The following is a 24,138-nucleotide window of genomic DNA, read 5'->3' as shown; positions in this document are numbered from 1 at the left end:
AAAATATAAATTAAAAAAAACTTTTTTTCCCTTTTCCCCTCCTGCGTTTGAAAGTACGCAAGGAAACAACAAAAAGAAAGGGGCCCAACCCACCCCCAAACACTGTATAACAACACGCAACACACCAAAAAAAAAACCTACACACTTTTCCAGGTTTTTCCCCAAGCTTCACATGCCCGATTCAAACCCTGACAGCACGTCAAACCCGGTAACCACATCGATCCCCTTTCACTCTATTTTTGCCCCTCCATTCACCCTCCGCTGTTCAGGCCCCCATCAAACAAAATCTTTTTCACCCACTTTCCCCCCCCAATTTTTCTTCCCCCATTCTCCTTGTTTCCCCCCCACCTCCAACAAAATATCCTTTGGCAATCTTTTCCCCACCATTCCTCCATGGCCCCAAAACCCTTCAAACCCCTTTCTCTCTCCAACCACGCCTTTTTTTTTCCCACATCCCTTTTCTCTCTTACCCCTTTGTTACTTACTCGATCAAACCCCCTCACACCACAATGTCCTCAAACTCTCATTTCCAGCACTCCATCCCCCCTGCACAACTCACCCTAGCCCCCTCGCAAAAAATACAAAATTGTTGGAACCCCCCCTTTCTTCAAAATACCCATTTTTGTTCCGGATAATGTTTTTTCCGAATTTCCCCACATTCTTCAAGGGTCCCAGGTTTTTTCCCCCTCTCCCCCATGATCCACTTCCGCTTTCCCAAAATTTTATTCACTGCAGATCCCTCCCCGATATCTAAAACACTTACTTCCTCCATTTTCTCCCTTTAAACTTTCCTCCCAATTTACTTGACCCTCAACCCTACGTACCTAATTACCTTGCCTTTTCACATTTACCTTAACTTTCTTTTTTCACACACTTTACCAAACTCAGTCACCGCTTCTGCAGTTTCTCACTGAATCAGCCACCAGCGCTGTATCACACGAACAACAACGGGACTCACCCCCAAGCTCTTCATCCCCAACGGGACTTCTACTTCCCCCTTTTTCCCCAAAAACCCTTTTCCCATTCACCCCCCTAAAAACCCCCCCAAAAAAATTTGGGCCCCAAAACCCCCCTCCCAAAAAAACCTAAAATTCACTGAGAACCAATAACTTTCCTCTTTCCCTTACACGACACAGGGCCTTAAAATCCTCGAAAAAAACCTTTCACTGCTTCTAAAATTGCCTCCCAAAACCATATATTCTTAAATTCCACAGGGGATCCCCTATCAACTCTGTCATATCCTATCCAAAACCATAAATGCTACAAAAAAATCCATTTGCTTTTCTAAGAAATTTCTCACATAAAATTTTTTAAAAGAAAACCCCGGATCCAAACTTTCCTTTCCCACTTCTAAAACCACACTGCTTTTCCCCCAATCTGATCCCCTTTGTAAAAGCCTTCCCCCTCTCAAATCAATACCCTCCCATTTTTAATTTCCCAAAAAATACTCAAAAAAATTTCCCTCTGAAATTTTGACACTCACTCTTACCCCCTTTCCCTTTTTGTCCCAAGGGCCAAAATCACGCATTCCCCCCAAACCTCGGGCCCAACCTCACCATGAAAAAACATACATTAAATAACCTTAAAAAAACCAGTCAAAATACAGTCCCCCTTTTTTTTAAAAATAAATTCCACTGCAATACCATCCAAAACCTGCGCCTTCCCGGTTTTCATTTTCCCGAAAAGTTTTTTATTTACCCTTCTCTTTTTTACCAAATCTTTTTCCCAAAACCCTCTCTCTTTGCAACCACCTCGCCCAAAACACCCTATATCTGCCACTCTATCATCAAACAAAATTCAAAAAACCCTTCAAAATACTCACCCATTCCTTCTCACTTCACCACTACTTGTTATCACCCCCCCAATTTGCCCCTTTAAAAATGAATTTCCCCAAAATTTGCCCCCTTTTTCTTACGCACTTTATTTCCCTCCTTCCAAAACATTTTTTATTCCCCCTAAAATTTAATGAAACTCTCTCCCCCCAACCTTTTTTTCCCTCTTTTACACCTTTGCACCTTTCTCTTGACCCCCCTTGTCCCTTTTTTTTTAAATAAAATCTCCCCCAAATTTGCTTTTTTTCCCTGAAAAAAATTGCCCAAAAATCCCTCTCTTTTTCTTTTTCCCCACAAATAATTTTTAAACTTTTTTCATCCCACCACTCGTTTACCATTTCTAATAACCCACCCCCCCACTCTTCTCTTTGCCAAAAAGCATCTTTGGGGCAACCCCTCACTAAATTCCCCTTAAATAACCCCATTCCCCCCCACTCCCCTTACTTTCCAAATTGTTCCATTTTTTCTCACCGGGGAGTGCTCATCATTGTGGGAAGGCTCAGCCCTTGGGGGGGCCTAAATGGTGTGCATGAAACCAAAAAATTTTAAAAAAAGGGAGAAATAGGTAGTATTTTTAAAGGGGGGGGAACCGGGAAATGTTTGGCTCTGAGTGAAACAAAGCTAAAGGGTTAAAGGGGAAGAGTGGTTTGGGAATGTTTTGGGAAAGTAAAGTCAGGGGTTAGTGAGAGGACAAGAGAAAGGGGGAGGGGGAAAGCAGTACCCGGGAAACAGGAGTTGTGGAAGTATTTTGATGAAATGTAAGAAAGTAAATTTTGATTTAAAATGGGTAAAACTGAAAGTTGATGGAGAAGATGGGGGATTATTGGTGCATATGGGACCTGGGGATGAGAAGAAAATCATGAAGGGGAAATGTTTTGGGAGCAGCTGAATGAGGGATTAGTGGTTTTTATGCCCGAGACCCGGGGTTTTTTGTGAAGGGTGATTTAATGCAAAGGTGGTTTAAAGTGGCGTTTAGGGGGAAAAATTGGTATACAATGGGGTGTTCAGTGTTGAAAAGGGAAAAGGGGGAAAACTTGTAGAAATTTTATTTTTGCTGAAAAAGGACTGGTGATTGGGGAATTTAAATGGTTTAAAAAAACGAGATAAACATAATTATGTATGTAAGTAGGGAGGATTGGGGCCCGAGAGTGTTTTTGGGAAATTTCCCCTGTTAATTGGGCAAAGGGACCCCGAAAGAGAGACCCTTTTGGATGTTAATTTGCTTAAAGGGGCAAATGGAGGGTTTGGGTTGGGGAGAGTAAGTGATCTTGGGGAAAGGGGGACTTTTGTGAGGAAGTACCAGGGGAGACTGAGTACAGAAAGGACAAAAGGGGAGAACAAGGGTAAAATATATTTATAAATAAATATATATATATATATATATATATAAAATTATATAGTGAGTTTGGGGGGAAAGAAAAAAAAGAGTATTGTGAAAGAGAAGAGAGAGGCAAATTTTGGGCAATTTTTGCCGGGGAAAAAAAGCCCAAATTTAGTGGGAGATGTATAAAAGAAAGAGGGCAGGAGGTAAGAGGGAAAGGGTGCAGGAGGTGAAAAAAAAGGGGAAATGAGAGTTGGGGTGAGAGAAATATCATTAAATTTTAGGGGGGAAAAAAAAAGATGTTTGGAAGGAGGGTTTTAAAAAAATGCGTAAACAAGGGACAAATGGGAACTTCATTAAGGGGGCAAAAGGGGGGGGAAAAAGGGGTACAAAAAGTGGGGAGTGAGAAAAGGGGATGGAGTGAGTAATTTTTTAAGTTTTTTTTAAAGTGTTTTAAGATAGAGGGCAATATAGGGGGTTTTGGTCGAGGTGGTGTGCAAATTTAAGGGTTAGGGGAAAAGATTTGGTAAACCCGAGAAGAGGTAGTGAAAGCTTTGCGGAAGAAAAAAACCGGCAAAGGGAGCAGGTTTTGGGTGGTATTGCAGGGAAATTAAAAAAAAGGGGGGGTGACTGAAATTTTTGACGGTTTTGGGAAAGGGTTTTTTTAAAGTTTTTGTTTTGGGTCATGGTGAAAAGGGGCCTGAGGAAAGGGGGAATGGGGATAGTTTCCCTTGTACAAAGGCAAAGGGGATAAGAGTGAGTGCTCAAATTACAGAGGTATAAGTTTGTTGAGTATTCCTGGTAAATTATATGGGAGGGTATTGGTTGAGAGGGTGAAGGCATGTACAGAGCATCAGATTGGGGAAGAGCAGTGTGGTTTCAGAAGTGGTAGAGGATGTGTGGATCAGGTGTTTGCTTTGAAGAATGTATGTGAGAAATACTTAGAAAAGCAAATGGATTTGTATGTAGCATTTATGGATCTGGAGAAGGCATATGATAGAGTTGATAGAGATATTATATATATATATATATATATATATATATATATATATATATATATATATATATATATATATATATATATATATATATTATCCCTGGGGATAGGGGAGCAAGAATACTTCCCACGTATTCCCTGCGTGTCGTAGAAGGCGACTAAAAGGGGAGGGAGCGGGGGGCTGGAAATCCTCCCTTCTCGTTTTTTTTTTTAATTTTCCAAAAGAAGGAACAGAGAATTGGGCCAGGTGAGGGTAGTCCCTCAAAGGCCCAGTCATCTGTTCTTAACGCTACCTCGCTAATGCGGGAAATGGCGAATAGTTTAAAAGAAAGAAAGATATATATATATATATATATATATATATATATATATATATATATATATATATATATATATATATATATATTATTCCCTGGGGATAGGGGAGAAAGAATACTTCCCACGTATTCCCTGCGTGTCGTAGAAGGCGACTAAAAGGGAAGGGAGCGGGGGGCTGGAAATCCTCCCCTCTTTTTTTTTTTTTTTTTCCAAAAGAAGGAACAGAGAAGAGGGCCAGGTGAGGATATTCCCTCAGGGGCCCAGTCCTCTGTTCTTAACGCTACCTCGCTATCGCGGGTAATGGCGAATAGTATGAAAAAAATATATATATATATATATATATATATATATATATATATATATATATATATATATATATATATATATATATATATATATATTTCTTTTTTTTTGCCGCTGTCTCCTGCGTTTGCAAGGTAGCGCAAGGAAACAGACGAAAGAAATGGCCCAACCCACCCCCATACACATGTATATACATACACGTCAACACACGCAAATATACATACCTACACAGCTTTCCATGGTTTACCCCACACGCTTCACATGCCCTGATTCAATCCACTGACAGCACGTCAACCCCGGTATACCACATCGATCCATTTCACTCTATTCCTTGCCCTCCTTTCACCCTCCTGCATGTTCAGGCCCCGATCACACAAAATCTTTTTCACTCCATCTTTCCACCTCCAATTTGGTCTCCCACTTCTCCTTGTTCCCTCCACCTCCAACACATATATCCTCTTGGTCAATCTTTCCTCACTCATTCTCTCCATGTGCCCAAACCATTTCAAAACACCCTCTTCTGCTCTCTCAACCACGCTCTTTTTATTTCCACACATCTCTCTTACTCTCTTACCCTTACGTTACTTACTCGATCAAACCACCTCACACCACACATTGTCCTCAAACATCTCATTTCCAGCACATCCATCCTCCTGCGCACAACTCTATCCATAGCCCATGCCTCGCAACCATACAACATTGTTGGAACCACTATTCCTTCAAACATACCCATTTTTGCTTTCCGAGATAATGTTCTCGACTTCCACACATTCTTCAAGGCTCCCAGGATTTTTGCCCCCTCTCCCACCCTATGATCCACTTCCGCTTCCATAGTTCCATTCACTGCCAGATCCACTCCCAGATATCTAAAACACTTTACTTCCTCCAGTTTTTCTCCATTCAAACTTACCTCCCAATTCACTTGACCCTCAACCCTACTGTACCTAATTACCTTGCTCTTATTCACATTTACTCTTAACTTTCTTCTTTCACACACTTTACCAAACTCAGTCACCAGCTTCTGCAGTTTCTCACATGAATCAGCCACCAGCGCTGTATCATCAGCGAACAACAACTGACTCACTTCCCAAGCTCTCTCATCCCCAACAGACTTCATACTTGCCCCTCTTTCCAAAACTCTTGCATTCACCTCCCTAACAACCCCATCCATAAACAAATTAAACAACCATGGAGACATCACACACCCCTGCCGCAAACCTACATTCACTGAGAACCAATCACTTTCCTCTCTTCCTACACGTACACATGCCTTACATCCTCGATAAAAACTTTTCACTGCTTCTAACAACTTGCCTCCCACACCATATATTCTTAATACCTTCCACAGAGCATCTCTATCAACTCTGTCATATGCCTACTCCAGATCCATAAATGCTACAAACAAATCCATTTGCTTTTCTAAGTATTTCTCACATACATTCTTCAAAGCAAACACCTGATCCACACATCCTTTACCACTTCTGAAACCACACTGCTCTTCCCCAATCTGATGCTCTGTACATGCCTTCACCCTCTCAATCAATACCCTCCCATATAATTTACCAAGAATACTCAACAAACTTATACCTCTGTAATTTGAGCACTCACTCTTATCCCCTTTGCCTTTGTACAATGGCACTATGCACGCATTCCGCCAATCCTCAGGCACCTCACCATGAGTCATACATACATTAAATAACCTTACCAACCAGTCAATAATACAGTCACCCCCTTTTTTAATAAATTCCACTGCAATACCATCCAAACCTGCTGCCTTGCCGGCTTTCATCTTCCGCAAAGCTTTTACTACCTCTTCTCTGTTTACCAAATCATTTTCCCTAACCCTCTCTCTTTGCACACCACCTCGACCAAAACACCCTATATCTGCCACTCTATCATCAAACACATTCAACAAACCTTCAAAATACTCACTCCATCTCCTTCTCACATCACCACTACTTGTTATCACCTCCCCATTTGCGCCCTTCAATGAAGTTCCCATTTGCTCCCTTGTCTTACGCACTTTATTTACCTCCTTCCAGAACATCTTTTTATTCTCCCTAAAATTTAATGATACTCTCTCACCCCAACTCTCATTTGCCCTCTTTTACACCTCTTGCACCTTTCTCTTGACCTCCTGTCTCTTTCTTTTATACATCTCCCACTCAATTGCATTTTTTCCCTGCAAAAATTGTCCAAATGCCTCTCTCTTCTCTTTCACTAATAATCTTACTTCTTCATCCCACCACTCGCTACCATTTCTAATCAACCCACCTCCCACTCTTCTCATGCCACAAGCATCTTTTGCGCAATCCATCACTGATTCCCTAAATACATCCCATTCCTCCCCCACTCCCCTTACTTCCATTGTTCCATTGTTCTCACGCGGGGAGTGCTCATCCTGCTCGAAGGCTCAGACTGGGGTGTCTAAATGTGTGTGCATGTAACCAAGATGTGAAAAAAGGAGAGATAGGTAGTATGTTTAAGGAAAGGAACCTGGATGTTTTGGCTCTGAGTGAAACGAAGCTCAAGGGTAAAGGGGAAGAGTGGTTTGGGAATGTCTTGGGAGTAAAGTCAGGGGTTAGTGAGAGGACAAGAGCAAGGGAAGGAGTAGCAGTACTCCTGAAACAGGAGTTGTGGAAGTATGTGATAGAATGTAAGAAAGTAAATTCTCGATTAATATGGGTAAAACTGAAAGTTGATGGAGAGAGATGGGTGATTATTGGTGCATATGTACCTGGGCATGAGAAGAAAGATCATGAGAGGCAAATGTTTTGGGAGCAGCTGAATGAGTGTATTAGTGGTTTTGATGCACGAGACCGGGTTATAGTGATGGGTGATTTGAATGCAAAGGTGAGTAATGTGGCAGTTGAGGGAATAATTGGTATACATGGGGTGTTCAGTGTTGTAAATGGAAATGGTGAAAAGCTTGTAGATTTATGTGCTGAAAAAGGACTGGTGATTGGGAATAACTGGTTTAAAAAGCGAGATATACATAAGTATATGTATGTAAGTAGGAGAGATGGCCAGAGAGTGTTATTGGATTACGTGTTAATTGACAGGCACGCGAAAGAGAGACTTTAGGATGTTAATTTGCTGAGAGGTGCAACTGGAGGGATTTAGGGTGGTGAGAGTAAGTGATCTTGGGAAGGAGACTTGTGTGAGGAAGTACCAGGAGAGACTGAGTACAGAATGGAAAAAGGTGAGAACAATGGATATATATATATATATATATATATATATATATATATATATATATATATATATATATAGTGAGTGGTGGGATGAAGAAGTAAGAGTATTAGTGAAAGAGAAGAGAGAGGCATTTGGACAATTTTTGCAGGGAAAAAATGCAATTGAGTGGGAGATGTATAAAAGAAAGAGACAGGAGGTCAAGAGAAAGGTGCAGGAGGTGAAAAAAAGGGCAAATGAGAGTTGGGGTGAGAGAGTATCATTAAATTTTAGGGAGAATAAAAAGATGTTCTGGAAGGAGGTTAATAAAGTGCGTAAGACAAGGGAGCAAATGGGAACTTCAGTGAAGGGCGCAAATGGGGAGGTGATAACAAGTAGTGGTGATGTGAGAAGGAGATGGAGTGAGTATTTTGAAGGTTTGTTGAATGTGTTTGATGATAGAGTGGCAGATATAGGGTGTTTTGGTCGAGGTGGTGTGCAAAGTGAGAGGGTTAGGGAAAATGATTTGGTAAACAGAGAAGAGGTAGTGAAAGCTTTGCGGAAGATGAAAGCCGGCAAGGCAGCAGGTTTGGATGGTATTGCAGTGGAATTTATTAAAAAAGGGGGTGACTGTATTGTTGACTGGTTGGTAAGGTTATTTAATGTATGTATGACTCATGGTGAGGTGCCTGAGGATTGGCGGAATGCGTGCATAGTGCCATTGTACAAAGGCAAACGGGATAAGAGTGAGGGCTCAAATTACAGAGGTATAAGTTTGTTGAGTATTCCTGGTAAATTATATGGGAGGGTATTGATTGAGAGGGTGAAGGCATGTACAGAGCATCAGATTGGGGAAGAGCAGTGTGGTTTCAGAAGTGGTAGAGGATGTGTGGATCAGGTGTTTGCTTTGAAGAATGTATGTGAGAAATACTTAGAAAAGCAAATGGATTTGTATGTAGCATTTATGGATCTGGAGAAGGCATATGATAGAGTTGATAGAGATGCTCTGTGGAAGGTATTAACAATATATGGTGTGGGAGGAAAGTTGTTAGAAGCAGTGAAAAGTTTTTATCGAGGATGTAAGGCATGTGTACGTGTAGGAAGAGAGGAAAGTGATTGGTTCTCAGTGAATGTAGGTTTGCGGCAGGGGTGTGTGATGTCTCCATGGTTGTTTAATTTGTTTATGGATGGGGTTGTTAGGGAGGTAAATGCAAGAGTCCAGGAAAGAGGGGCAAGTATGAAGTCTGTTGGGGATGAGAGAGCTTGGGAAGTGAGTCAGTTGTTGTTCGCTGATGATACAGCGCTGGTGGCTGATTCATGTGAGAAACTGCAGAAGCTGGTGACTGAGTTTGGTAAAGTGTGTGGAAGAAGAAAGTTAAGAGTAAATGTGAATAAGAGCAAGGTTATTAGGTACAGTAGGGTTGAGGGTCAAGTCAATTGGGAGGTGAGTTTGAATGGAGAAAAACTGGAGGAAGTGAAGTGTTTTAGATATCTGGGAGTGGATCTGTCAGCGGATGGAACCATGGAAGCGGAAGTGGATCATAGGGTGGGGGAGGGGGCGAAAATTCTGGGGGCCTTGAAGAATGTGTGGAAGTCGAGAACATTATCTCGGAAAGCAAAAATGGGTATGTTTGAAGGAATAGTGGTTCTAACAATGTTGTATGGTTGCGAGGAGTGGGCTATGGATAGAGTTGTGCGCAGGAGGATGGATGTGCTGGAAATGAGATGTTTGAGGACAATGTGTGGTGTGAGATGGTTTGATCGAGTGAGTAACGTAAGGGTAAGAGAGATGTGTGGAAATAAAAAGAGCATGGTTGAGAGAGCAGAAGAGGGTGTTTTGAAGTGGTTTGGGCACATGGAGAGAATGAGTGAGGAAAGATTGACCAACAGGATATATGTGTTGGAGGTGGAGGGAACAAGGAGAAGAGGGAGACCAAATTGGAGGTGGAAAGATGGAGTGAAAAAGATTTTGTGTGATCGGGGCCTGAACATGCAGGAGGGTGAAAGGAGGGCAAGGAATAGAGTGAATTGGAGCGATGTGGTATACCGGGGTTGACGTGCTGTCAGTGGATTGAATCAAGGCATGTGAAGCGTCTGGGGTAAACCATGGAAAGCTGTGTAGGTATGTATATTTGCGTGTGTGGACGTATGTATATACATGTGTATGGGGGGGGTTGGGCCATTTCTTTCGTCTGTTTCCTTGCGCTACCTCGCAAACGCGGGAGACAGCGACAAAGTATAATAAAAAAAATAAAAAATAATATATATATATATACACATGTACATATCATACTTGCTGCCTTCATCCATTCCTCTCGCCACCCGGGCATACACAAAATCGTATCCCCCCTCCAGTGAGGCAGCGCCAGGAACAGACAAAAAAGGCCACATTTGTTCACACTCAGTCTCTAGCTGTCATGTGTAATGTACCGAAACCACAGCTCCCTTTCCACATCCAGACCACATAGACCTTTCCATGGTTTACTCCAGACGCTTCACATGCCCTGGTTCAATCCACTGACTGCACGTCATACCCGGTATATCACATCGTTCCAATTCACTCCATTCCCTGCACGTCATACCCGGTATATCACATCGTTCCAATTCACTCCATTCCCTGCACGCCCTTCACCCTCCTACATGTTCAGGCCCTGACTGCTCAGAATCTTTTTCACTCCATCCTTCCACCTCCAATCTGGTCTCCCGCTTCTCCCTCCCTCCACCTCTGACAGATATATCCTCCTTGTCAATCTTTCTTCTCTCATTCTCTCCACGTGTCCAAACTGTTTCAACACACCCTCTTCTGCTCTCCCAACCACACTCTTTCCACCACCACATATCTCTCCCCCTTTCATTAATGGGATGGCTTTGATTAGGGCCTCAGCTGCCAGTGCCATCTCAGCTAACATAAAAAAGTGAAAAGTCTCCTTTGGTGAGGCTGTATCATTGGGAGAACAGTTCTTGTCAAAGATTTTCTCACTGTAAAGGGGTCAATATCTACAACTATAAGTAGCAAAGCCACCTTTAGGAAGGTCCTGGTAACACAGGACTTTTTCATAGAAAGTGGGCCTTGAAGAATGTGTGGAAGTCGAGAACATTATCTCGGAAAGCAAAAATGGGTATGTTTGAAGGAATAGTGGTTCCAACAATGTTGTATGGTTGCGAGGCGTGGGCTATGGATAGTGTTGTGCGCAGGAGGATGGATGTGCTGGAAATGAGATGTTTGAGGACAATGTGTGGTGTGAGGTGGTTTGATCGAGTGAGTAACGTAAGGGTAAGAGAGATGTGTGGAAATAAAAAGAGCGTGGTTGAGAGAGCAGAAGAGGGTGTTTTGAAGTGGTTTGGGCACATGGAGAGGATGAGTGAGGAAAGATTGACCAAGAGGATATATGTATCGGAGGTGGAGGGAGCAAGGAGAAGAGGGAGACCAAATTGGAGGTGGAAAGATGGAGTGAAAAAGATTTTGTGTGATCGGGGCCTGAACATGCAGGAGGGTGAAAGGAGGGCAAGGAATAGAGTGAATTGGAGCGATGTGGTATACCGGGGTTGACGTGCTGTCAGTGGATTGAATCAAGGCATGTGAAGCGTCTGGGGTAAACCATGGAAAGCTGTGTAGGTATGTATATTTGCGTGTGTGGACGTATGTATATACATGTGTATGGGGGGGGGGGTTGGGCCATTTCTTTCGTCTGTTTCCTTGCGCTACCTCGCAAACGCGGGAGACAGCGACAAAGTATAAAAAAAAAAAAATATATATATATATGTAGGTTTGCGGCAGGGGTGTGTGATGTCTCCATGGTTGTTTAATTTGTTTATGGATGGGGTTGTTAGGGAGGTGAATGCAAGAGTTTTGGAAAGAGGGGCAAGTATGAAGTCTGTTGGGGATGAGAGAGCTTGGGAAGTGAGTCAGTTGTTGTTCGCTGATGATACAGCGCTGGTGGCTGATTCATGTGAGAAACTGCAGAAGCTGGTGACTGAGTTTGGTAAAGTGTGTGAAAGAAGAAAGTTAAGAGTAAATGTGAATAAGAGCAAGGTTATTAGGTACAGTAGGGTTGAGGGTCAAGTCAATTGGGAGGTGAGTTTGAATGGAGAAAAACTGGAGGAAGTGAAGTGTTTTAGATATCTGGGAGTGGATCTGGCAGCGGATGGAACCATGGAAGCAGAAGTGGGTCATAGGGTGGGGGAGGGGGCGAAAATTCTGGGAGCCTTGAAGAATGTGTGGATGTCGAGAACATTATCTCGGAAAGCAAAAATGGGTATGTTTGAAGGAACAGTGGTTCCAACAATGTTGTATGTTTGCGAGGCGTGGACTATGGACAGAGTTGTGCGCAGGAGGATGGATGTGCTGGAAATGAGATGTTTGAGGACAATGTGTGGTGTGAGGTGGTTTGATCGAGTAAGTAACGTAAGGGTAAGAGAGATGTGTGGAAATAAAAAGAGCGTGGTTGAGAGAGCAGAAGAGGGTGTTTTGAAATGGTTTGGTCACATGGAGAGAATGAGTGAGGAAAGATTGACCAACAGGATATATGTGTCGGAGGTGGAGGGAACGAGGAGAAGAGGGAGACCAAATTGGAGGTGGAAAGATGGAGTGAAAAAGATTTTGTGTGATCGGGGCCTGAACATGCAGGAGGGTGAAAGGAGGGCAAGGAATAGAGTGAATTGGAGCGATGTGGTATACCGGGGTTGACGTGCTGTCAGTGGATTGAATCAAGGCATGTGAAGCGTCTGGGGTAAACCATGGAAAGCTGTGTAGGTATGTATATTTGCGTGTGTGTGGACGTATGTATATACATGTGTATGGGGTGGGTTGGGCCATTTCTTTCGTCCGTTTCCTTGCGCTACCTCGCAAACGCGGGAGACAGTGACAAAGCAAAAAAAAAAAAATATATACATATATATTTTTTATATATATATATATATATATATATATATAAAATACATATATATATATATATATATACATATATATATATATATATATATATATATACATGTGTATATATATATGTATATATATATATATGTATATATATTATCCCTGGGGATAGGGGAGAAAGAATACTTCCCAAGTATTCCCTGCGTGTCGTAGAAGGCGACTAAAAGGGAAGGGAGCGGGGGGCTGGAAATCCTCCCCTCTCATTTTTCTTTTTTTTTTTTTTTCCAAAAGAAGGAACAGAGAAGTGGGTCAGGTGAGAATATTCCCTCAAAGGCCCAGTCCTCTGTTCTTAACGCTACCTCACTATTGCAGGAAATGGCGAATAGTATGAAAGAAAGAAAAGAAATGTATATATATATATATGTATATATATATATATATATATATATATATCTTTCTTTCTTTCTTTCAAACTATTCGCCATTTCCCGCATTAGCGAGGTAGCGTTAAGAACAGAGGACTGGGCCTTTGAGGGAATACCCTCACCTGGCCCAATTCTCTGTTCCTTCTTTTGAAAAAAAAAAAAAAAAAAACCGAGAGGGGAGGATTTCCAGCCCCCCGCTCCCTCCCCTTTTAGTCCTCTGTTCTCAACGCTACCTCGCTAATGCGGGAAATGGCGAATAGTATGAAAGAAAGAAAAAAGTATATGTATATGTATATGCGTATATATATATATATATGTATATATATATACATATATATATATACATATATATATATACACATATATATATTTACTTATTATTTATTTTGCTTTGTCCCTGTCTCCCGCGTTTGCGAGGTACCGCAAGGAAACAGACGAAAGAAATGGCCCAACCCACCCCCATACACAATGTATATACATACACGTCCACACACGCAAATATACATACCTATACATCTCAATGTACATATATATATATATATATATATATATATATATATATATATATATATATATATATATATATATATACACACACAGACACATACATATATACCCATGCACACAATTCACACTGTCTGCCTTTATTCCTTCCCATCGCCACCTCGCCACACATGGAATACCATCCCCCTCCCCCCTCATGTGTGCGAGGTAGCACTAGGAAAAGACAACAAAGGCCCCATTCGTTCACACTCAGTCTCTAGCTGTCATGCAATAATGCCCGAAACCACAGCTCCCTTTCCACATCCAGGCCCCATACAACTTTCCATGGTTTACCCCAGACGCTTCACATGCCTTGATTCAATCCACTGACAGCACGTCAACCCCGGTATACCACATCGATCCAATTCACTCTATTCCTTGCCCGCCTTTCACCCTCCTGCATGTTCAGGCCCCGATCACACAAAATCTTTTTCACCCCATCTTTCCACCTCCAATTTGGTCTCCCACTTCTCCTCGTTCCCTCCACCTCCGACACATATATCCTCTTGGTCAATCTTTCCTCACTCATTCTCTCCATGTGCCCAAACCATTTCAAAACACCCTCTTCTGCTCTCTCAACCACGCTCTTTTTATTTCTACCTATCTATTCTATTATCATTCCTTTTCATCCCATTATTATTCTACCTATCTATTCTATTATCATTCCTTTCCCAATCCACTAATGCGGATCAAGCACACACCATACGATCATTTGTCGCATCTTTCCATGTTCAGCGGTAAACATGAATTCCACACTTAAAAAGATGTTTCTTACCATTTGACTCTATATCTCTAAAATATATAATATAAATAGTAGATAACGACATAATTCCGAATAAAACCGTTATTTTCCTAAAACATAAGGTCACAGCTACCTGCGTCGGCTGTATGTCGGTGTCATGTTAATCAAACCTAACTACTTGTCAAGCTTACTGTTGTCCTCATTCAATGACATCAAAAACTGTCAATATCTTTACTGTCTCCTTTGACACATGGTCTTAAAATATAACATAATGCCCAAGGAACGTGAATATACCGGTTGTCACTTCATATAGCATGTTATTGATATCCTTTTCATGAAAGTTTATACGTTGTATTCTATTTGTCATTCTATTGTTTCATTTCCTTGGTATCACCTCTTTCCAAAACAAGCAGCGTGTAATAATGAACGTGTAAGGCTTCACTTCCCACATGCCCACCCCAGCAGAGATATTACTTGCAAAATATCCACCGGCGAGCGAAAGGGATAAAATGTAACCCGGCCGCTTCCATAACCACGCCAGTCTTGCCTTGGCTGGATGACAAACGCACCCGGTCAGGTATGACAAACTACAAAGTAACTACAAAATAACGTGATCCTTGTCCAAAGTTCTCCCAACACCGTAGTTACAGCCCATATCAGTAACCTAACCTCCAGTAATTAACTGAACATTGCTATAAACAATCTTACCCTACGTCTCTGATACCTAAAGCTGTAAAAAGGCTGCAATGTCCCCAATAGGGAGTGAATACGAATATCATCCGGTATGAGACGAGTGAGACATCGACTTGACACCAATACATGCGGAGGAAACCATACGAAGGCAGCTAAGGCCTGAGTCAGCAGTTTCGGCTTGTTTGCTGCGGTAGCCATGTTGGCTTCACAAGGTTGCCGCCTGGTACATTAGCAACATTCTGTTCAATGCAGGAGGTGAAGAGGTTATGTAGTGTAAAAATATGTTGGAGTAGATGTGAGAAATGACGTGTAAAGCAGTGTAGAGTGTTTCAGAGCTTTACCATCCAATCAGTAAAACTCGCCGTTTTACAATTCACCATCACCAGAACAGGCCAGTTATAATAGCAACAAAATCAATAATAATAATAATAATAATAATAATAATAATATTATTATTATTATTATTATTATTATTATTATTATTATCATCATTACTATTATTATCATTATTATTATTATCATTATTATTATCATTATTAGCATTTATATATTATCAACAGATCTCGCCAATTTTACTGTTCAATTTGTTAATCTAATGATATTTCATAATTTTCGAACTCCAATCACTAGAACTCACCGGTTTTACATAAAGATATGTTATAAAAAGATATAGATCCATCTTCCTTCTTTCCATTTGACTTACAAGCAATGCGTTTTCTATGCTACGACACGATGATCAGATAAGTGAGATCTGCCTCATTTATTTGTCGGTGTCACAGCCTGGTTAATATGGTGTGATCCCCATACCCATCCTTTGAGGGATAGCACAAAAGAATTACAAGGTCTCTGTCGAACAACAATCAGAAAATATTTATTACATAAGCTGTTACAGAGCAGAGGCTCATTACACAACTTTACAGTTTTTCATAGAAATTTTACCAGCTAGATGCAAAAATTGGATACGATCTTAGAATTTCAGATAACATGAAGTTCTGCAAAAGCAGTGACTCCTACATCAACACTTTCCTTCCAGTTCATCTACATCATCGCAGTGGTCAAGCAACCATGAATGACATGACCGCCTCGCCCGAGATAATCTGCCCTGGGCTGTATAGATGGTTGGATGATTCAAAATAATCAATTTACATCTTAGAACTCGGTGAAAAAAATTCAGTAATGTGCCATGTTATGTGCCGGTGGTTTGCGTTACATACATATAGATTTACCTCTGATTTCTTTTCTTTTTCCCCTTTTCAGAGCAGGGCTGCAGACTCTCCATCCTCCTGGAATGCTCAAACGCCATTATTGCTATCTGTTCTTTCAAATGACAGGTGCAGAAGACTGGTCCAAAAGCAAAACATGTACAGGCAGGCTATCAGTGGCCCTCTCCCAATGTGATTTCGGGCCTTGTAAAATTGTCGTCTTGACATGACAGCATGTCATTACGTGGTAGTAGACATAACGGGGCCAGAGCGTAGCGGCCTAAAGACCAAGTGAAACAATTATTGGCACTAACAGGTAACTTGGCAGTTGACAAAAGCAGTTAACTGTGACAGCGTTTGGCTTTACAGGGTGCGTGACTATTTGGGAACATAAGGCAATTTAAGAGTCAAGAAATGAAGGACGAAAGTTCAGAAAAAGCGTCTTTAAAAGGATGAAGGAAAAGATGACAGCTACTGGGACGGGAGGGACGCAAACCTGACCCAGCTGAAGCAACACATAGGAAACGCTGCCTCATTACCTGCAGCTTCCGGTGACGGCCGGGAATCCTCAAGGTCATTATCACAACGCCCGAAACTGCTGCTGTCTGTTGTGGCGCTGGTGTCACACCGATAATACTATTCAAGGATCAAGTCCTGATAATTGTGTTGCTCTACCGGTTGCGTCACGTGTCTAGCCCGGGGCTCTCTCATAAGTGTCGTAACTAAAGGCGTCACCAGATGGACATCCATAATCACCAGTGGACTACACATTACAGTACCTTCTATCTTATATCGCAGCAGCTGAGTCGGCCACTCTCCACCAGCGATACGCCCAGTAGTCACAATTTCATCAGGTTCTGTCATATGGAGGCGAGCAGGTTAGTTAGGCACCAACTCAGGGAGCCAGGGGTAACACTCACTTCCATCGAGCCTACCTACCACTACTCGTGTTGTATGCAGGGTTAGGTTGGATAGCAAGGTACCAGGCAAGCATCACGGTTTGCTTTACTACCACGCACGCATACAACTCACAAACTTCCTCTCAAGATTCCCAGTCACCCTAGCATTTACTGTTCCTCATCTTGTGCTCACTACTTTCTAATCAGACTAAACTTTCTACAATATTATCTCACCCAATCATCATGTCATTCCACCTTCCATTAACCAGAAATACTTAGAAAAGCAAATGGATTTGTATGTAGCATTTATGGATCTGGAGAAGGCATATGATAGAGTTGATAGAGATGCTCTGTGGAAGGTATTAAGAATATATGGTGTGGGAGGCAAGTTGTTAGAAGCAGTGAAAAGTTTTTATCGAGGATGTAAGGCATGTGTACGTGTAGGAAGAGAGGAAAGTGATTGGTTCTCAGTGAATGTAGGTTTGCGGCAGGGGTGTGTGATGTCTCCATGGTTGTTTAATTTGTTTATGGATGGGGTTGTTAGGGAGGTAAATGCAAGAGTCCAGGAAAGAGGGGCAAGTATGAAGTCTGTTGGGGATGAGAGAGCTTGGGAAGTGAGTCAGTTGTTGTTCGCTGATGATACAGCGCTGGTGGCTGATTCATGTGAGAAACTGCAGAAGCTGGTGACTGAGTTTGGTAAAGTGTGTGGAAGAAGAAAGTTAAGAGTAAATGTGAATAAGAGCAAGGTTATTAGGTACAGTAGGGTTGAGGGTCAAGTCAATTGGGAGGTGAGTTTGAATGGAGAAAAACTGGAGGAAGTGAAGTGTTTTAGATATCTGGGAGTGGATCTGTCAGCGGATGGAACCATGGAAGCGGAAGTGGATCATAGGGTGGGGGAGGGGGCGAAAATTTTGGGAGCCTTGAAAAATGTGTGGAAGTCGAGAACATTATCTCGGAAAGCAAAAATGGGTATGTTTGAAGGAATAGTGGTTCCAACAATGTTGTATGGTTGCGAGGCGTGGGCTAAGGATAGAGTTGTGCGCAGGAGGATGGACGTGCTGGAAATGAGATGTTTGAGGAAAATGTGTGGTGTGAGGTGGTTTGATCGAGTAAGTAACGTAAGGGTAAGAGAGATGTGTGGAAATAAAAAGAGCGTGGTTGAGAGAGCAGAAGAGGGTGTTTTGAAATGGTTTGGGCACATGGAGAGAATGAGTGAGGAAAGATTGACCAAGAGGATATATGTGTCGGAGGTGGAGGGAACGAGGAGAAGAGGGAGACCAAATTGGAGGTGGAAAGATGGAGTGAAAAAGATTTTGTGTGATCGGGGCCTGAACATGCAGGAGGGTGAAAGGAGGGCAAAGAATAGAGTGAATTGGAGCGATGTGGTATACAGGGGTTGACGTGCTGTCAGTGGATTGAATCAAGGCATGTGAAGCGTCTGGGGTAAACCATGGAAATCTGTGTAGGTATGTATATTTGCGTGTGCGGACGTGTGTATGTACATGTGTATGGGGGGGGGGGGGGCATTTCTTTCGTCTGTTTCCTTGCGCTACCTCGCAAACGCGGGAGACAGCGACAAAGTATAAAAAAATATATATATATATATATATATATATATATATATATATATATATATATATATATATATATATATATATATATGTTAAAATAATATCCTCTTAAAAAGAATCCAATGAATCCTAAGTAGTTTACACCAATCGAGTAGAAAAATCACGCGACCTTTCCGTATTTACAAATAACTGGACGTGTGGTAGTACGGTACTGTAACTTCATACATAATGTCTGGTGTTTACATACACAAGAGGCAACAAACCCAGATGTAGGGCAGCGTCGGGAACTTGTGCCCTAGACCTATACTGCAGTACACACCACGCAGTAAACCAAAATTCCTTCCCCCTCTCCCACTTCCTCTGTTCTCAGCCACTCCAGTTTCCCAAATTCCTGTTTCTAAGCATCGTGTTCTAGGTGCATCGCTTCCACCATTCCATCAATATATATATATATATATATATATATATATATATATATATATATATATATATATATATATATTATTTTATTTATTTTGCTTTGTCGCTGTCTCCCGCGTTTGCGAGGTAGCGCAAGGAAACAGACGAAAGAAATGGCCCAACCCACCCCCATACACATACACGTCCACACACGCAAATATACAGACCTATACATCTCAATGTACACATATATATACACACACAGACACATGCATATATACCCATGCACACAATTCACACTGCCTTTATTCATTCCCATCGCCACCTCGCCACACATGGAATACCATCCCCCTCCCCCCTCATGTGTGCGAGGTAGCGCTAGGAAAAGACAACAAAGGCCCCATTCGTTCACACTCAGTCTCTAGCTGTCATGCAATAATGCCCGAAACCACAGCTCCCTTTCCACATCCAGGCCCCACACAACTTTCCATGGTTTACCCCAGACGCTTCACATGCCCTGATTCAATCCAATGACAGCACGTCAACCCCGGTATACCACATCGCTCCAATTCACTCTATTCCTTGCACGCCTTTCACCCTCCTGCATGTTCAGGCCCCGATCACTCAAAATCTTTTTCACTCCATCTTTCCACCTCCAATTTGGTCTCCCACTTCTCGTTCCCTCCACCTCCGACAAATATATCCTCTTGGTCAATCTTTCCTCACTCATTCTCTCCATGTGCCCAAACCATTTCAAAACACCCTCTTCTTCTCTCTCAACCACGCTCTTTTTATTTCCACACATCTCTCTTACCCTTACGTTACTTACTCGATCAAACCACCTCACACCACACATTGTCCTCAAACATCTCATTTCCAGCACATCCACCCTCCTATGCACAACTCTATCCATAGCCCACGCCTCGCAACCATACAACATTGTTGGAACCACTATTCCTTCAAACATACCCATTTTTGCTTTCCGAGATAATGTTCTCGACTTCCACACATTCTTCAAGGCTCCCAGGATTTTCGCCCCCTCCCCCACCCTATGATTCACTTCCGCTTCCATGGTTCCATCCGCTGCCAGATCCACTCCCAGATATCTAAAACACTTTACTTCCTCCAGTTTTTCTCCATTCAAACTTACCTCCCAATTGACTTGACCCTCAACTCTACTGTACCTAATAACCTTGCTCTTATTCACATTTACTCTTAACTTTCTTCTTTCACACTCTTTACCAAACTCAGTCACCAGCTTCTGCAGTTTCTCACATGAATCAGCCACCAGCGCTGTATCATCAGCGAACAACAACTGACTCAATTCCCAAGCTCTCTCATCCACAACAGACTTCATACTTGCCCCTCTTTCCAAAACTCTTGCATTCACCTCTCTAACAACCCCATCCATAAACAAATTAAACAATCATGGAGACATCACACACCCCTGCCGCAAACCTACATTCACTGAGAACCAATCACTTTCCTCTCTTCCTACACGTACACATGCCTTACATCCTCGATAAAAACTTTTCACTGCTATATATATTTCACTATATATATATATATATATATATATATATATATATATATATATATATATATATCCCTGGGGATAGGGGAGAAAGAATACTTCCCACGTATTCCCTGCGTGTCGTAGAAGGCGACTAAAAGGGGAGGGAGCGGGGGGCTGGAAATCCTCCCCTCTCATTATTTTTTTTTCAATTTTTCCAAAAGAAGGAACAGAGAAGGGGGCCAGGTGAGGATATTCCCTCAAAGGCCCAGTTCTCTGTTCTTAACGCTACCTCGCTGACGCGGAAAATGGCGAATAGTTTGAAAAAAAAAAAAAAAAAAAAAAAAAAAAAAATATATATATATATATATATATATATATATATATATATATATATATATATATATATATATATATATATATATATATCACACTCTTCAACCCTTCACGGCTCCCGAATATCGACATGACAGCACAGTGCTCGCTGCTGGTCGAGTCCGCCCCTTTAAAGCACACACCTGAAACGCGGCAAAAATATCCTGGTACAACGTTAGTCATCTTTACAGGACAAACAGCTATATTGGCCTCAAGTTTAGCCCTGCAGTAAAGATGAACTGACTGAATCTGACATTCTGTAAAATATTGTCCAAATATTCACATAAATCAAACATTAATCAAATCAACGTCTGACCGAAGACTTTTACATCTGCCGTTTTAACTCATACTATTTTTTCTGAACCTGTTACTTTACGATACACGTCAAGGAACAACCGATGACAAGTGTAAGACCCCTGGCCGCCACTCGTTTTCATCCGCGTGAATTTTTTTTTTTTTTTTTCACTTCATACGGTATCTACCAGAGGGAAGGAACGTCTTAACTTGTTTACAGAGTTTCTAAAGATACACAATACATGAAAAACTACAGCACACAAGAGTTGGTACTCTGGGGCACGATGACACATCCCAATGTTTCATAATAATAATAATAATAATAATAATAATAATAATAATGATAATGATAATAATAATAATAATAATAATAACTACGATCATTCTATTACATGGTTTACTGAACAAAACATGCAGCGAAAGGCTGAAAATGTAGAGAAAAAAATAAACATTACACATCGGGGCTACAACAGGAGTGTTTAAAGTTTTTAAATGAACAATACATCAAATGTATTCAAAATGTACGCAATTCTTCGAACAATTGTTCTTGTAGCTGCCTCTGTTGTGAGCTTAATGAGTTCAATACGTTTGGGGTAAAGAATGGCAACTCGGGCTCGAGGGATATCTGGTGGGAAGAGGTGGCAATAGCATCCCTCTGGTGGCAAGAGGTGGCAATAGCATCCCTCTGGTGGCAAGAGGTGGCAATAGCATCCCTCTGGTGGCAAGAGGTGGCAATAGCATCCCTCTGGTGGCAAGAGGTGGCAATAGCGAGTTGGAGAGCAACTTATTCCCTAACAGTTTAATGCGGCGGTCCAAGCGATGGCGCTTCCATTCATGTGGTGTAAGAGGAATTACGATAGGCTTTACTGCGTGTTTTCTAGTAGTCTTAGTAGTTTGGTGTACTGGACGAAATCCTTGGCAGGGGAGGCACGGCTGAGTGACCCCATTTCTTAACCTTCCCTCCTATTGTATATGTAGTTCATTGACCTTGTTTATGTTCTCCACGTTCACTAACTCGTACTTCTGCTTATTCTATTCATCTACAACACAGACTAAAACCGTACTTCTTTACTTCCTCTCCAACAGTAACTTGTTTAATAACGTGTTGTAACTTTTGGTTGTTCTATTTGTACATCTTTCGAAGAAGTGTTCACAATCTACATCATGATGCAGGAACAAAAACATAAAGACTGAGATTAGGTCATCCTCAACCCTCTTACATGGTGGGCAAATGTATGACCTCTATATGTTCCTTGCAACTTAGCTCTATACTGCTGGCCTCCTCTGAACATACTTTATATTTTTGTGCTTCCTGAAAGACATCTGTGAGGTTCGTTATTTATGACCTTATCTAAGAATATGTTACCTGTCACGTGTATAATTTCTTCTCAGTAAGAATTCACCCAACTGCTTTATCTTTACCAGCAGCTTACACACCATACTCGTCACGGAGACTGCTCTGTAATCCAGCAACTCTTTCCAGTCTTCCTTTTTATAAAAAGATATGATGTCGTTTGCTCCTTTTCCAATCCCTTGGCACTCTGCCTTTCCCCAGCCACATCATGAACAGTATTTCGAGTGGTTCGTCAAGTGTATCTGCACAAAATCTGCACAAATCTTCAACACGTATAGTGAAATTTCATTACTACCAAGTGACCTGAATGGATCAAGATCTTAATTATTACGTTAACTTTCTTCTATAAATATCTCAATGCTTTCCAAAACCTTGCCGTTCCATCTCGTTCATATTGGTGCCACAGTGTTCTGAAAACACTCTTGAACTTGTTATTCAGTTCTTCACATCATCCCTTACAACACTTCCTCCAGAATCCTTTTCATTAGCCTGATTAACAACTCTTAAACTGACAATTTCATTCTGAAGACTTTATGGAGATGTCTGGAATCTTCTGCCTTGTCCACTATATTCCTCTCAAAGTTTATTTGCTCCTCGTTACTTATCCTATAAGGGTTAGTCCTTGCTCTCTTATAAATTACTAATGCCGGCTAATAGGAATGCTATCTACATCGTCACAGCACATCCTCTAAGAGAGGGAGTAACAGTACATACATACAGGTAATTATTACATTACTTCAAAAGGCAAGGCTAATGCGAAGCACTCACATTAGAAGAGTATAGTTTGAATGAAAGGCTAGAGAGAGTTACACGCTATCAAGTATTATAAACTTGGAGAGATTGTATGACTGGTACGAAAGGCAGCTGTCCACATGATAGCGAGGAAAAAAAGATAAAACAGCCACATGGGACAAAGGAGTGATTCTTGACAGCCACTGAAGTGCTGGCTCACAGCGCAGTTGTAATTAACCCTCCCGATATGTAACCAGGTAGTACCGCTAAAATACATGCCTGGTCGGTGACTGCCTACGAGAGAGAGAGATGTAGATGTGTTAAGTGGGTATGCTGGTTAGGAGTGGGCGGGTGGGTGTGGTGGGAGGCAGGGTCAGATAAGAGTGGGCTGGCAGGTGTGGTGAGTGGGTACCATGGCCGAAGTCGGCAGGTGGGTGTGGGGAGTGTGTATGCCGGGCAGGAAAGGGCGAGCGCGTTTGTGAGTGGGTATACTTGAAAGGAGAGCAGGTGGGTGGCAGGGCCGGGTTCACGTGAGAGTGGGCTTGCGGGCGTGGAGTGGGTATGCCCAGTAGGAATGGG

The 24,138-nt window shown here is 41.9% G+C and overlaps 1 protein-coding gene across 23 annotated transcripts in view; it reads right to left on the bottom strand.

The window, feature by feature from the left end:
- LOC139765081 (phosphatidylinositol 4-phosphate 5-kinase type-1 alpha-like) overlaps positions 1-24,138 on the bottom strand; it is a 372,175-nt gene that overhangs the window by 294,288 nt on the left and 53,749 nt on the right. For 20 of the 23 annotated variants that reach the window (XR_011716566.1, XR_011716567.1, XR_011716568.1 and 17 more), the window contains exon 2: positions 17,202-17,279. The exons of the other annotated variants lie outside the window; for them this stretch is intronic. Coding sequence is in view for 17 of the 20 variants with exons in the window: in XM_071692221.1 (XP_071548322.1) it covers positions 17,202-17,279 (78 nt within the window). In the remaining 3 variants the exon portion in view is untranslated. The remainder of the gene's footprint in view (positions 1-17,201; positions 17,280-24,138) is intronic. 23 annotated transcript variants of the gene reach the window in all.

The sequence above is a fragment of the Panulirus ornatus genome, chromosome 52, assembly GCF_036320965.1.
Source record: "Panulirus ornatus isolate Po-2019 chromosome 52, ASM3632096v1, whole genome shotgun sequence".
NCBI classification, from domain to species: Eukaryota; Metazoa; Arthropoda; class Malacostraca; order Decapoda; family Palinuridae; genus Panulirus; species Panulirus ornatus.
This window is presented reverse-complemented; position numbering and strand designations above follow the sequence as displayed.